This window comes from Asparagus officinalis, unplaced genomic scaffold, assembly GCF_001876935.1.
Source record: "Asparagus officinalis unplaced genomic scaffold, Aspof.V1 AsparagusV1_Un191, whole genome shotgun sequence".
NCBI classification, from domain to species: Eukaryota; Viridiplantae; Streptophyta; class Magnoliopsida; order Asparagales; family Asparagaceae; genus Asparagus; species Asparagus officinalis.
In genome coordinates, this window is record NW_017972457.1 from 5,925 (window position 1) to 20,824 (window position 14,900).

Sequence of the window (14,900 nt, forward strand, 5' to 3'; positions counted from 1 at the left end):
GATGCCAACATGAGCTTTAAAACCCACAACTTAATTTCAAGTTTTCATGAGGCTTAGATTTTACTTCAAGCAAGCAAATAGAATATTTAAAGCAAAAGCATCAAATTGATATATTATGACAATTTTTCATGATTGATGCTCTATCTATTCATACTCTAGACTAGGTAGCTGGTATGTTTTAATTTTCCATTTTAGCGACCAACAATTCAATTCATCTTTCTTACTTTAGAGAATAAAGATGAGTAATAAAACAAAATACTTACACCTCAAAAGTTACATAAAAAATGAAGACATTTGTCCTTTTGGTAGGCTAGATCAGAATCAAATCATAATAAGACACAAATTTCTTTGGGTACGGTCAAAACAATCTCGGCCGGCATAAAGAAGGGATATGCAAATAGGTCATCAACAAATTTCTGATGTTACGTGCGATCTTATCAGAATCACAGATGAGCAGCTCATGTTAAATTGTTCTATATGTTATTAAGGATTTCTATGTTAGAATAAACTAAAAAGAAAACTATAATCAGCATTGTTCAATTCACCAAATTACCGGAAATTGAAATATTTACAAACCATAAACAACACTAAGACATCAGTATCAACAATTTTTGGCTTCTGATCCTATTCTCATCAAACAGGGTAAAGCAGCTTCAAAACTCAACATAAACTCTACGATTAAGTCACATCAAAAATCGAAACAATTCGACCAAATCAAGCTCAGACCCGCATTATCAGTCATGCAATTCAAGCTCATGACTGTGAGAAGCAACATGATGAAAACTCTCCTAGACTAAGCATGAGCCTAGAATAAATGAAAAGGTGATAGCTTTTATATAATCAATTACGACGTCCTCTCTGTACTTCATATTTAAAAATACGGGGGGAGACATCATCACAGATGAAAATTAAGAAATTTATTGGTAAAATTATACTGGACATAATCATAATCATTCGACGAAAAGATTGATACTATGTAAATAGACAAAGACCGAATGTATTATTACCTTGCAGAAGATGTACACCTAAAAATCTATTACTACGAACCGATGATCACGAACCGGCTAGAGCCACTCGTGCTGATAACGTGTTGTAATATACTAAAGAAATGAAACAAGAGACAAGAGACAAGAGAAGAAGAGAAATTGTAATCTTTTATTCAATCTTATTCCATTTCCATTCAGCGTACAATTTATAGATACATGATGGAATACAAAAGGACATGAAATTAATAGTCCACATACAAAGTAATGTCCACATACATTTTGTTTTTTAGATATCAACAAAATGTCTTTTAGATATCAACAAAATGTCTTTTAGATTTCAACATGGCTGAAATAATTAAGACCATGCGTATAGTCTAAAGATTTCAAAAAGATTTCAAAAGTAAACATTGTTCTCCTTTTGCTCCCGTATCATTCTCTGTTGGTTGGTAAAAATTCATTCTCTAGCTATCCCTGATATTGTTGGATAACAGGATTGACATATTGAAGGTGGTTAATACACAATGATCTCCCGAAAGTTCAAACTCATATGCATTCTCGCCGATTCGACTAAGCACTTCAAAATTTTGCCAAATATAGCGTATATGATCCTCATGATGTAGAAACGGCATAGAAGATCAGGAAATTTGGAGTGCACTGGAGTAGTCACGGGTTAGTCGACCAAAGTGCATAGGCCGGTCGACCGACAGACTGTGAAATTACAGGGTTTGGATTCCTGCTTCTGGACGGTCGACCGAACATACATGTCCGGTCAAACGAAAAGGTGCACGTTTACAGGGTGAGAGTTTGGGCTTCTGGCCGGCCGATCGGATGCTCATGCCCAGTCGACCGCGATGCGGTTTGGGCCCAAATTCATTTTCCTGACCTGTTTTGGATTCCTATTTTATATAAATAGGAACATGACGTTTTCTAGGGTTATGAGAGAGATTAAGAGCTAAGATTTGAGCATTGTTTGAGCACTTAGAAAGTGAGAATATTTGAGTTTTTTAGGGTTATTTTGTGAGATTATTGAGTGATTCTAAACCCTATATGTATTCTCTCTCTCTATTAGTAAAATCTTTTCCCTCCTTGCCCCGTGGACGTAGGCACATTGCCAAACCATGTAAAATTTGGTATCTTGCTGTGTGGTACTTGTATTTGGTTGTTGATTCTGTTCTCCTATCTTGTTCATGTCCTTCAATTCCGCTGCGTGCATCAAGTGGTATCAGATTCTCGTTTGAAAATTGGATTGTTAACATGACCGAAGCAAGTACATTCGGATCATCCCTAACTAAGACAATACAAGGTTTGAGCATTACTAATACAAAAATTGATGTTCAAAAATTTGATAGCAATATAAAATTTGGTTTGTGGATGTGTCAAGTGATGGATGCATTGGATGCTCAAAATTTGGAGGAGAGTCTTGAATTACAAGAGAAACCCGATGATATGGAGGATAACGTTTGGAAGAAAATAAATAGTAGAGCATGTACGGTTATTAGATCGTATTTGACGTCTGATTTGATTTATGATGTCATGAATAAAACATCAGCGAAACGGTTATGGGAAACACTCAATGACAAGTATTTGACGAAGAGCATTAAAAATCGGCTTCATTTAAAGAAGAGGTTTTATCAATTCAAAATAAAGAGGGGAGTTTCCATTAGAGAACATGTTAATAACTTCATGAAATTGCTATCGAATATGGCCAATGTGGATATCATGGTAGAGGATGAAGACAAGGCGATGTTGTTATTGTGTTCGTTACGAGAGGATGATTATGATACATTTGTCCTTACAATGATTAATGGTAGGACCACTATTAGTTACAAGGAGGTGACCTCAACATTGGTGAATTATAAGTTGAGGAAGAGTGATGGCGAACCCTCCGAGAAGGCATCAGGAGATGCATTGACAATGAGAGATCGTAGTCCTAAACCCCGTCCATTTAATCGCACAAAATCGAAGCCAATAGGTGGTCATAGAAATGTGGGTAGGAATCAATGTGCTTTTTGCAAAGAGGATGGAATTGAAAAAATGAATGCCCAAAGTTGAAAGGTAGATCCGGGAAGAACAAAGGGAAAGTCGTTCAGACTTCAGAGGTGAATGTTGCCAAAGTTAGTGGTGACAATTCAGATTCAGATTCTTTAGGCTATTCATGCCCAACATTACTGTCAGCTTGTTATGTAGACTCTACAGAGTGGATATTGGATTCAGGTGCTAAATATCATATTTGTCCTAGGAGGGATTGGTTCTCTAGCTTTGAAGAGTTGGAGAGAGGGGATGTTGTGTTAATGGAAAATGATCACGTATGTCCCATTAGTGGTATTGGAACAGTTCGAATCAGGATGTGTGACGGTGTAACTAGGGAGTTGAAGGAAGTGAAATTCATTCCTCAATTGACGAAGAATATCATTTCACTTGGAACTTTGGAGACATCAGGTTATAAGGTGATCATGGAGAATGCAACTTTGAAGGTCACCAAGGAGTCCATGGTGGTGATGAGAGATGTCCAGAAAAACAATCTTTACTACTTGAAGGGCAAGACAATAACAGAGGGTTTGGCAGCTTATATTACCACAGAGGAGGATAGTACTCATCTATAGCACATGAGGTTAGGACACACTGGTGATAAGTCTCTGCAGACATTGACAAAGCAGGGGCTATTGAAGGGTGCAAAGACCTGCAAGATGGAGTTGTGTGAACATTGCATACTTAGGAAGAAGACAAAAGTGAAATTTGACACCGTGATTCATAAACCCAAGTTATATTAGATTACGTTCACACAGATGTTTAGGGTTCTTCCAAAAACACATCTTTTGGTGGGGCTAATTATTTTATCACTTTTATTTATGATAATTCCAGGAGAAATTGGGTATATACCATGAAGCATAAACATGAGGTCCTGGATATCTTTGTGGAATGAAAAAAAATGGAACTGCAAACAGGTAGAAAGGTAAAAGTACTCTGTTCTGATAATGATGGTGAGTACAAGAGTGATCAATTTTATAGTTTTGTCGGGATCATGGCATTGGGCGTCATTTCACAGTTAGGGAGACACCGTAATAAAACGGAGTGGCTGAAAGATTGAACCGTACATTGCTGGAGAATGTGTGTTGTATACTCACACAGAGTGAATTAGCTATCCTTATGAGCCTAGGCGTTGATTTATGCAAGTCATCTCGTGAATAGGTTGTCGTGCACTACGATACATAGAAAGACTCATATGGAGGTATGGTCTGATACAGTGGCTAGTGATTATGATTTGATTCAGATATTTGGGTATCCAACTTACTATCATGTGAATGATGGGAAATTGAATCCGAGGGCAAGAAAAGCAACATTTGTGGCTTTTAGAGATGAAGTTAAATGCTTCAAGTTATGAGATTTGGAAGATAAGAAGATAGTCAGTAGCAAAGATGTTACTTTTGATGAGGCTCACATGATGAGGCCTCAGGTCCTTCAACAAGTGGAGGAAGGTCAGACTAGTGGGGTATCGCAGGAGGTGAATGATGATGTTACTTCTGATACAATGGCTAGTGATTATGATTTGATTCAGATATTTGGGTATCTAACTTACTATCATGTGAATGATGGTAAATTGAATCCGAGGGCAAGAAAAGCAACATTTGTGGCTTTCAGAGATGAAGTTAAAGGCTTCAAGTTATGAGATTTGAAAGATAATAAGATAATCAGTAGCAAAGATGTTACTTTTGATGAGGCTCACATGATGAGGCCTCAGGTCCTTCAACAAGTGGAGGAAGGCCAGACTAGTGGGGTATCGCAGGAGGTGAAGGATGATGTGACTCCACAGACTTCAAATAACATTGTATCTATTGAGGCTCGTACAGAGATGACATTGGGAGGAGATATGACAAATGGATAGATGGAGGATACAGTGGATATTAGAACTCAGGAACATAATCATGTTTAGGAGTCCATTGCAATTAATAGACCAAGAAGAATCATTCGTCAGCTAGCTAGATATAATTATATGATGATTACATATGATGAATGCATATGACAGATATAATGATTTCATGGTAATACCAAGAATCATTCGTCTTTGACTACACCATCAACCAAACAAAGTCAAGCCTTAAACCAAGCTCAAATAAGTACCAAGTGTGGTCTCTGAGTTAGATGCTTCCCTAAACTGAACTTAATTTGACTACTACAGTAAAAGATCGAGGCATAGCACTTTTCAAACACCAAAATCGACAACATGTTACCCTTTTGGCTTGCTTGAAAGAATTAGACAAAGATCAGACGTAATTACAACTATCATCACCTGAACTGAAAACAATCACCCACAACAACACACACACACAGTATACATAATAATAATTAAACATGACATTTTGATTAAAGAGCGTTTAGCTTTGCTGAGACAGCAGAAGCCTCTGCATCTTCCACAAACTTCACAAGATCAATTACATCTGTTTTCACTCGGGATGTTAATGATTCAATGAACTCTTTATATTCAGAGACTGCATCAATCAAGGTCAAGAGCTCGCCAGCACACAGTTGGGTTTCTTCATCAGTTTCCCTCGTGGCATCTTGTAGCTTCTGCTCAGAGCTCTGCATGTAGATAATCAACATTCATGAGTTCCAAGTTGCGACAATCATCACCATCAACAATATCAGTAAATAATCGAGTCTGGCTATTAATATCAATAAATGAATGGATTAATTGCATATATACCCCTATGCTATAAAGGTGTAGCCACTTATACCCCCCTAAACTATATTTTATTGGCACTTACACCACCTAAACATCAAAGAACATTACTTTTTTGCCTTCCAAGTTAGAATTAGTCTTTCTTTGCAGTTAACCTGAAGACACGAGTAATTTTTGTCACATGATTCTCATGTGACATCTTCAGAGGATGTAAATGCTAATAAAATGATTTGAGGGACTGATAGTACAAGAAATTTATCAGCAATTAACCCTGAACTAAAAGGAGATGCATGGCCAGAAGTGTGAAAAGAAAGTGAGAAGCAAATGATACCTTTATAAACTCTTCTGCCTCTTTTTCCACTGTTCTCAACTGATTCTCTTTTCTTGTGAAATCTTCCTGTACCTTTTCAGCTTCGCTTGCACATCTGGATGCATGCTCTTCAATTTCCTTCTTCAGTGAACTCAACCTAGCTTCAGCCTGAAAGCATTTTTCCATGAGAAAAGGATTAATTCCCACTGCCTCATAAAAGATACACGCTGCTTTACTAAAAAGGCTACATATTTAAACACAAGCACATGAGCACATGCACACATGCATAGACACCTGTTGCAAAGTCTTCTTCTATGTGTTCACGTGTGAGCGTGTGTCTGCAAATAAATGCTGAATTTATAAATTAAGAAATATTGAGGTATTAGAATTAACAGCAACAAAGCTTAATCCCAAATTTTTGGCCTCAGCTACATAAACATATTCTTCCATTCAATTTTGTTTTGGGTCTGCTAACAACTATCATATCCTTCTTAATTGCTTCCAACCAAGTCAACCAAGTTCTTTAGGTCTAGCTCTAATCTCTTTGCCCCACTAATTATAATATTATCAGGTTTCTTAGCACTAAGAGGTCTGCATTGTACATGACCAAATGTTAAGGCGTAAGAATTAAAAATGCAATTATTTTACTTCAAGCTTCTAAGAAAAGAGAGCATAAAAACTGACTTATGTGTATATGTTTGGAAAATAAGATAGATGGATGGATAGATTGACTTGTTCAATAATGTTTCAGATCTATGGAACAGATAGAGAACTGTAACCTTCAAGAGGAGTGACCCATATATCGTAGAACCATGAAAATTGCATGGGATTCAAAATGAAACTGCCATTTAGGATGTCATACACAGATAATTTTGGTAGCTACCATGGCAGAAATAGGGCTTTTTCACCCAAACCACCTTTAAAATAGGGCGATTATATGAAAACCGCCTTCAAAGTTCAATTAATACAGAACAACCTTTAAGGGGGGTTCCGATTGCAATCAACCACTTCGAGCTATTTTCTAATGAAAAATCTACGGAAATTCCCAAACTACTCTTGGACATGTGACATGTCTTCCTAACCAAACCTAGTACATGACGTGTTTTTAAGGGTATTTTGGAAATTGCAGTTAAAATTTTTATCAGAAAATAGGATAAGGCAGTTGATTGCAATTAGAACCCTATTAAAAGATGGTTTCTATGCTAATTGAGCTTTGAAGGTGGTTTATATATAATCACCCTATTTTAAAGGTGGTTTCTAGCTATGAAAAAACCCGTGGAAATATGAGTCGCTAGAATTTAATTGCATGCTCTTCGTATGAACATGACTAAGATCCTCAGTTAGAACTTCATGACGTAATATCGATGCAGAACCAGAATCACGGTCCATTGTATCAAAAGGCATATTATTATCCAAACTTCTAGTTTTTGTACCTTCATAATGTGATTGAACACATTAGTATGTTCCATTCTTTAGGAATCAAGTCATGATAACATTATTGCAACTTCCAACTATGAACTATGTACCTACACATCTCAGACATACCAGATCCAATAGGATTCATCAATGCATATGGGAACTACAGATCCACAAAGCAGTTCTGATAAATTCCTAGAATTGAAATTTTTCAAACAATGAAACCAAAAACGGCACGGAAATGAGTAACATGAAATCCTTGAAGGCATCCCGGATCTAGTCAAACAGAATTCAGGAATAAAATTCATAAAAATTACAAGTTTTGTAAGGGTACGCACAGAATCAAATAAAAAAAAGTAAGGATACGCACAATTCGAGCTCCACACGAGCAAGGAGATTGTTGATTAACCTTCTCTTCAGGCTCTTTAGGTTCTTTTGGCTCTTCAGGTTCAGGTTTCATTCTTGAGTTATAATATTCAATTTGACAATCTTTAGGTTTGTTAAATATTCTGAAATTTTCATATGAGATCTGTACCCTAAATTCTTTTTTCACCAATTGAAAACATTTTTTTCACATGGGATCTTCATATCCTCCTTACTAGACTGTTACTGAAGGACATGATTATAGTACCTGATAAGGGAATGTCAGAAAATGAAACTTGATAACTACAGTCCCTCATAAGGGACTGTCAGAAAATGAAATTTGATAACTAGTTTTCAAGTTTGCTTCCTCCAAAGTAAAGTCACTTCTATATTATATTTACATATTGTCATGTTCTCTTTATTTCAATCCTAAGTATTGGAGCCACTTGTGCCATGACACAGCATTAATGCCTTGCTCAGCATCAACTTAAAATGTCTAGCTGTTAACCTCCATTGTTATCTTAGTTTAAGGTTACATGAAACTGAATTAAATATAATGGAAACAAGGTTATATTAATATTCTCAATGATAAAAAGAGATTAGAAAGCAGTTTCATACAAAGAAATTGGATAATTAGTACTTTTGTAGAAGACCCAATTTTTGTGCCCTCCAATGGACATGATTTAGAATACTCACAAGGATGTTTGTGCACAAATTTGTACAGATGTGATGGGATAAGGAAACTTAACCACAAAGGTCCATCATTGGAAAAACTTTCATTTTATGATTCACATTTTTTGGGTCCATGAATGCCATATCATATGAGAAATGTGAAGTTTTTGGAGGTTTGAAATTTTGATCACATATAGGTTTGAATCTGTCAGGAACTCCAAACCCAAGCAATCGTACAATAGAATCATATTTAACCATAAAGTCAACTAGATTGAAGAATAATATTTAATGTAACACAAGTTATTTAAGTAGCATTAATTTTAGTTGTTCATCTTTTGATATTTGTTGACGAGATTTGAGTGGATAGTTTCTTTCTCACAGCCGAAGGCTTGACAGATCGAAGCAGAAAGGAGGTTTCTTTGGCTAATCTGTATCACACGTATACACTGCTCCAGCAACCTCAGTAGAAGAGGTTTGCTTTGATTTTTATCTTTTAGTTTTCTTTTTTTCTTCTCTTTTCTCTTTTCTCTTTTCTCTTTTCTCTTTTTCTTTTTACATTTTGTTTTTCTTTCTTTTTCCCCCTTTGCTTTGATTTTTCCTGGTTTACTTCTCCCTTGGATTTGATTCAAGTTTTGTTGGCTTTCTACATGCAGCATAAAACTTTGATTACGGTTATAAACTGAAGCCTTCTCTTTTCTGAATTCAGCAAAGTAAAATTGAGTAAGAGTTGTAGTTTTGCCAAATTTTACGTATTTTAACTATGTTAAAAATTGCTAGTTATAACTCTGTAAATTATATGTGAACTGTAGTATTGTAACTTGACATAACCTGATTCTGTTTCCTGTTTCCGTCTCTTTCAGTAGGGCTCACAGCGAAACTAGAATTATTGAAATGAATTGCAGGCAAGACTCTAAAAGATCGCAAAATATCTGCAATCAACCTTCCCCTATAGATCCCACTCAAAAAATGACCCCCTTCCTATCAAACCCAAAATGGCTCTTCAAAAAACTATCTAATGCAACCTATTCCCATCCCTTTTGCAGATAAATTAGTTGCTTTACATGCCCAGGTTGCCACAGAAAAGGCAAGCCAAACTACAAGGAACGAAAAGAAGTTATTGTCGATGAATGAAGATAGCAGATAAAATAGCAGAACAATAAATAAGAGCAAATAATTGAATTGTTATAAGGATCAGATTGGGTAAGTTTCAGCATATTGTAAATGGTAGATTCAGGTCACTTAGTCACAATAAGCATTTCAACTTCGCCAAATTCAACAACAATGTCGAATCATAAATACCAAGCTCTATAAAGTTTCGCCTACTGCTTACATAACTCATGGTGATAGCAGCACACTCTATAAATAAGTTGCCTAACATCCATCTCTTACCAATGTATTGATACCTATTACATTTATGAGGGTTATTTGTGAATAGACCCCCTGTACTATCGCTCTACTGCAGACAGACCCCTTTGTAGTTCTATTGGTGCGGATAATCGCCCTGAGTGGACATTCTTGGCTATTTTTCCCTCGTAGAAATAGAGAATTATATTTTCACAAATAGACCTCCTGAGGATTAATAGTAAAAAATATTCACTCAGGGAGTCTATTCGCACTCAGTCAATAGTACAGGGGGTCCATCCACACCAATAGAAGTACAAGGAGGTCTATTCGCAACTGGATGATAGTACATAGGGCCTATCCACAATTAACCCCAGCGTACAAAAATAAGGAAATGAAAGAACTTTAAAAAAATCCTCCTTTACTTTGATATATGTTAACCTGCCATAACTTCAACAATAGTTACTCCCTCAGGTAGAAACCAGTTGTATTTAATCTATGCGATAGATAATTCTGTACATGCTCTGACAGATTAGCTCTTCCAATGTACAGAGTCTACAGGAGCATTTACCTATTGGCTACTGGCTTAATGAATTTTGTGATGCCAAGATTTTGTAAAATTCAGTAATAACTTCTCAGTGCATGTATTACACAACTCCAGAGCCTATCAACTCTAGCGTCAAAATTCTAAAACATATTGAGTGAAAGGTCTTCATGAAAACCTTTCACATGATCCTTTGTTTACCAGTATGCTATATGTAATCCAGTCTCCAATAGAATGCAAAGGTTCATGTGATTAGCATATTTTTCCCATATATTGGATCACAAGCGAGTAGGGGTGCACAAAAATATCTGTATCCATGGAGATGCCAATATGGTTACTAAAATCTATATCCCATATGATATGGTTATGGACACAGACATGTAGTGAATATCCAGATCTGTATCCAAAATATCTGAGTATATGTTGGTCTTACAGTTGTAATAGCTTTAATCCATAGGTTAATGGATTTGATGGTAATTTTGATGATCCAGAGATCTATTCTTTGCTTTTTCAGATATAACGAATATTAACAAACTGTCTTGTATCATATGAACTATATTTTTTTCAATAGTATATAGTTTTCTCATATCCGTTTTGTTTTGTATCAGAATGTATATCCACTTATATATCCGCATGTATATCTATATATGTATTTGATTTTACATTTTTACTAGATATGGATATGAACTTTCCTAACCAATGCATATTTGTATCTGTATCTATGATTGACAAGCGGATATGGATATCGTAGGTATCATAGCCGACCCCTATCTGAACCGTATGCACCCCTACATACAAGCATCAGTTACAAATTTGTTTATATTTAAAAGATATACATACTTTTCCTGCTTGTCAAGATGCTATCTAATTCTTTACTTGATTGAATTGTCATTCTAAGCTAGGAAATGGGACTAAATTCTGGAGAGTAGGTTTCAGATTATTAAAGATTTAGTTTTTAATTACCATGTAAAACAATTGAGTCATGTGGAACGGATTGAATTGCCTCTATGACAATTCTAAATATATCAAGGACAGATTGAACTGAAAACTTTATGTAGTTTTCTTCATCTATGAAAATGCATAGCAGCACAGAACTACAAATAATATATGATAACATAGCAGCAATAATCTAAAATAAACTCGAATTTTTCCAGGAACTGAAAAATCAGTTCCAGTCAGGACAGAGTAGCTTTAATAACAAGAATCAGTGTCAATCTTTGCATGATATCTAGAAGTAGTGCTCATTATAGATTAAACTCAGGGAATGATTATGTCTATATCAAGTAATTAAAAAGTATGTTGCTTAGAAAAACCAAACATGGTTCTCCTATCAATCAGTTACCCAGAATCCTATTGTGACAAGCATTGGGAAGAAACCAAATTCCATATTGATTAATTGGCCATAGTAAATAACATAAAGAGATATCTAAAAGTAAATGAGAATGCACCAGGGCCGCACCTCAGCAACTTTAGCTTGAAGAGCCTCAAGCGAGCCCTTCTTCTCCTCTATCATCACAGCAGTTTCACGTGATTGTTGACGTAGAGCCATCAATTCCTCTAGCTTTGAGACCGACCCTTTCTTTGTATCCTCAGAGAGAGCAGCAAGTGTAGGCTTCAAGATATTTTTGTAATCAATGCCCATGACCTCAGCTGGTGAGGATCCTTGAGGGTTCAGAGTATATTGAAGATCCTCACCAAGCTTTAACCTGAAAATCAGAAAAGTGGCCAAGAAGTATCCATTTGGCAATTAGAAAGTAGATGAGACAGATTGCGAATGATGGTTAAGACATATAAGATAAGCAGAGGAAGAGCAATCATGATAACAAAATTTTACTATCATTTTGCTATCTGGTAATTAGTTCTCTGCAGCTATTGTTGCTAACATATTAGGACTTTTGCAACTGAGAAGGAAAAAAAAAATATGAGAGTGTATAGTGGGTACATTGATCTAATTTTTTCCTTGTCAAAAAGTCGAGCTCATGCAACCTTTCTCTTCACTATAGAATAAGAGCTTTGTTGTAGTGGATAGCATTCATGTCAGAAGCAGCAGTGAAATCCACAATATTTCACTACACCTGCTATTGATTATGACTTACGAGGGGGAAAAACTTTGAGAGTATATAGTGGGTACGTTGATCTATTTGTTTTCTTGTCAAGAAAGTTAAGCTCATGCAAACAAGAAGCTGCCGTTTTCTTTTTAGTATAAATTAAGAGTTTTGTTGTAGTTGATTACATTCATGTCAAAAGCAGGAATTGTACAGTGGCAATGTGACATTCAGTTAATCCATGATATTTTACTACACCTGCTATAGGTCATGAGGGGAAAAAACTCGAGAGTATATAGTGAGAACATTGATCTAATTTTTTCTTGTCAAAAAGTTGAGGTCATGCAACCTAGGAGCCTTTGACATTTTCTCTTCAATATAAAATAAGAGTTTTGCTCACGTAAGAAGCAGAAATTGTACATTGACATTCAATCCACAATATTTCACTACACCTGCTATTGGTTATGAGAGAAAAAAACTGAGTGTATAGTGGGTACATTGATCTAATTTTTTCATGTCAAAAAAGTTGAGCTCATGCAACTAAGGAGACTTTGACCTTCTCATCAGTATAAAATAAGAGTTTTGCTGTAGTGGATTGCATTCATGTCAAAAGCAGAAATTGTACAGTGACATTCAGTTAATCCACAATATTTCACTATATCTGATCTTGTTTATGAGATAAAAAAAATTGAGAGTGTACAGTGGGTACATTAATCTAAATTTGTTTTGTCCTAAGTCATGCAACCAAGGAGTCTTTTGACATTTTCTCTTCAGTAGAATAAGAGTTTTGCTTTAGCAGGTTGCATTCGTGTAAGAAGAAAAAATTGTACAGTGACATTGAATCAATCCATATAATGTTAGTACACCTGCACACCTTTTTAGTCCACAACTCAGCATTTAATCTTTTGGGTGAGCCAGTTGTCTAACACAGTTAACAATACCAAAATATGAGTGGTACTAGATTAAAAGCACTAGATAGACTTTTATGGATATGAATCCATATCTTAACCACTCCTCCAAATGGAAACCATATCCTTTCTTGCTCTCAACCTTCAAGTTTTGAAAGGTGTGGAAAGAGTTTATACATTTGATCAACAAGGTCATTAAAAGTTGAAGAGGCATCCTAAAGAACGTATGGTTCGTCATAAAAACTTGTTGCCACTATCAAGGAAAGACTTTCTACAGCTTCGAGTTACCAAGACTAGGACCAACCTCCATATTACAGAGTCCTGATAGTAGATCCACAATCACCAGTAAGATACTTCTACTCATCCTTCTGCGAAGCTTTATCAGCTTATTGTTAAATCTTATTCTTGGTTTGATTTAACTAGATTCTCAATTGTTATAGATAATAGAAAAAAACATACAAATGTTATTGGTATTTACGTTCGATATTTGATCATGTGTGTATTATATACCGTGTCCCCATATCCTACATTATATAAATTTGTCGTGTTCCTTGTTTGTATCCGTGTCCGTGTCCGTGCTACGTTGCTACTATGTAACTACTAGAACTACAAATCTACTTTCATTTTGCATAGCAAGCATCACATAAATCATATGAATAACATTCAAGAAAGCTTACTTCCTCATAGCCTGATTGCACTGTTCCGCCGTAACCTTGAGCTCCTTCAACCTCTTGCCGATATCTGCCTCCAGCTCCCAAGCCTTCTCCTCCATCGCATTCCTCCCATTCTCGGCCTCCCTAACATCCCTCTCCACAACCTGCAACTCTCTCCTCATCCTCTCCACATCCCTCGCATTCACCGCCTGCCCTTCAATCCTCCTCTCCAACTCCTCATTCTCCTCGCAGATCCTTTTATTCTCCCTCTGCTTCGCCTCTAGCTCCTTCTCCCAATCCCTCAGCTTCGCCTCCATCGCCCCCACCTGCTCCTTAAAGCTCTCCACCACCGACTCAAACTTCTTATTATCCTCCACAAGCAAATCCCTCTACTCGCCTCAAGCTCCTCCTTCCTTCGCCACCCCCGACTTCAATTTGCCAACCTTCTCCTCCAACTCCGCCGCCTCCTTCGCCAGCAACTCGACCGACTCAGCCAGCATTAGCGGCCCGCTCTCTCTCCATACTGATGTTCACATAGGTCATTGTCAAGGCCTCGGGTGACCTGCATCGTCGTCGCCCGAAGATATAAAGAGAGGCTAGCTCTGAGACGTGTAGGTGCAAGAGATCTTGGCGTAGCCCGGGGGGGGCGGGAGGAGGCAGAGCTGGTGTCGTGTACTTGGCGGCTGGACGAGCACAGTAGATGGACGGCACGGGAGGGGTAGGCCAGGAATGGGGGTCCCCGGGAGCGCGGAGCAGCGGGAGCGGTTTGCATCTTGACGCGGGCAGTTGAGGAGCTTAGGACGGAAGATGAGGTCGTCGGTCGAGTCGGTGCTTTGTGGGTTGTGGTCGGTGGGCCGGCGGGGCGCAGGTCGAAGGCGAAGAGAGGAGGAAAGCAGGAGAGAGTCGGTGATGTCGCGGGCGGAGGGGAGGGGAGGCGGAGGGAGAATGGGGGGAGAGAGAGAGGTGAGCGTAGGAGTTGACGGA

The 14,900-nt window shown here is 37.2% G+C and overlaps 2 protein-coding genes across 2 annotated transcripts; one reads left to right on the forward strand and one right to left on the reverse strand.

Annotated features, from left to right (window-relative positions):
• Positions 1 to 2,729: 2,729 nt before the first annotated feature.
• Positions 2,730 to 3,589, forward strand: LOC109827417. Its single transcript, XM_020394430.1, has 2 exons — positions 2,730 to 2,976; positions 3,162 to 3,589. The coding sequence occupies exons 1-2, from the start codon at positions 2,730 to 2,732 to the stop codon at positions 3,587 to 3,589; spliced, it is 675 nt and encodes a 224-aa protein (XP_020250019.1).
• Positions 3,590 to 5,184: 1,595 nt separating this feature from the next.
• LOC109827419 (myosin heavy chain, embryonic smooth muscle isoform) lies at positions 5,185 to 14,425 on the reverse strand. The gene is made up of 4 exons (XM_020394436.1): positions 13,941 to 14,425; positions 11,770 to 12,016; positions 5,996 to 6,142; positions 5,185 to 5,564 (listed from the first exon to the last, which is right to left on the reverse strand). The coding sequence occupies exons 1-4, from the start codon at positions 14,231 to 14,233 to the stop codon at positions 5,349 to 5,351; spliced, it is 903 nt and encodes a 300-aa protein (XP_020250025.1). The 5' UTR covers positions 14,234 to 14,425; the 3' UTR covers positions 5,185 to 5,348.
• Positions 14,426 to 14,900: the final 475 nt, after the last annotated feature.

Bases quoted from the DNA above. Each gene is read 5' to 3' on its own strand.
- LOC109827417 (XM_020394430.1), top strand. From the start codon at position 2,730: ATGTTGTTATTGTGTTCGTTACGAGAGGATGATTATGATACATTTGTC. The intron at 2,977-3,161 runs GTAGGAATCAAT...CATTACTGTCAG, and splicing joins AGGTGGTCATAGAAATGTGG to CTTGTTATGTAGACTCTACA.
- LOC109827419 (XM_020394436.1), bottom strand. From the start codon at position 14,233: ATGGAGGCGAAGCTGAGGGATTGGGAGAAGGAGCTAGAGGCGAAGCAG. The intron at 6,143-11,769 runs GTGCGGCCCTGG...AAATGCTTTCAG, and splicing joins TTCAAGCTAAAGTTGCTGAG to GCTGAAGCTAGGTTGAGTTC. The intron at 5,565-5,995 runs GTATCATTTGCT...ATCTACATGCAG, and splicing joins AGGCAGAAGAGTTTATAAAG to AGCTCTGAGCAGAAGCTACA.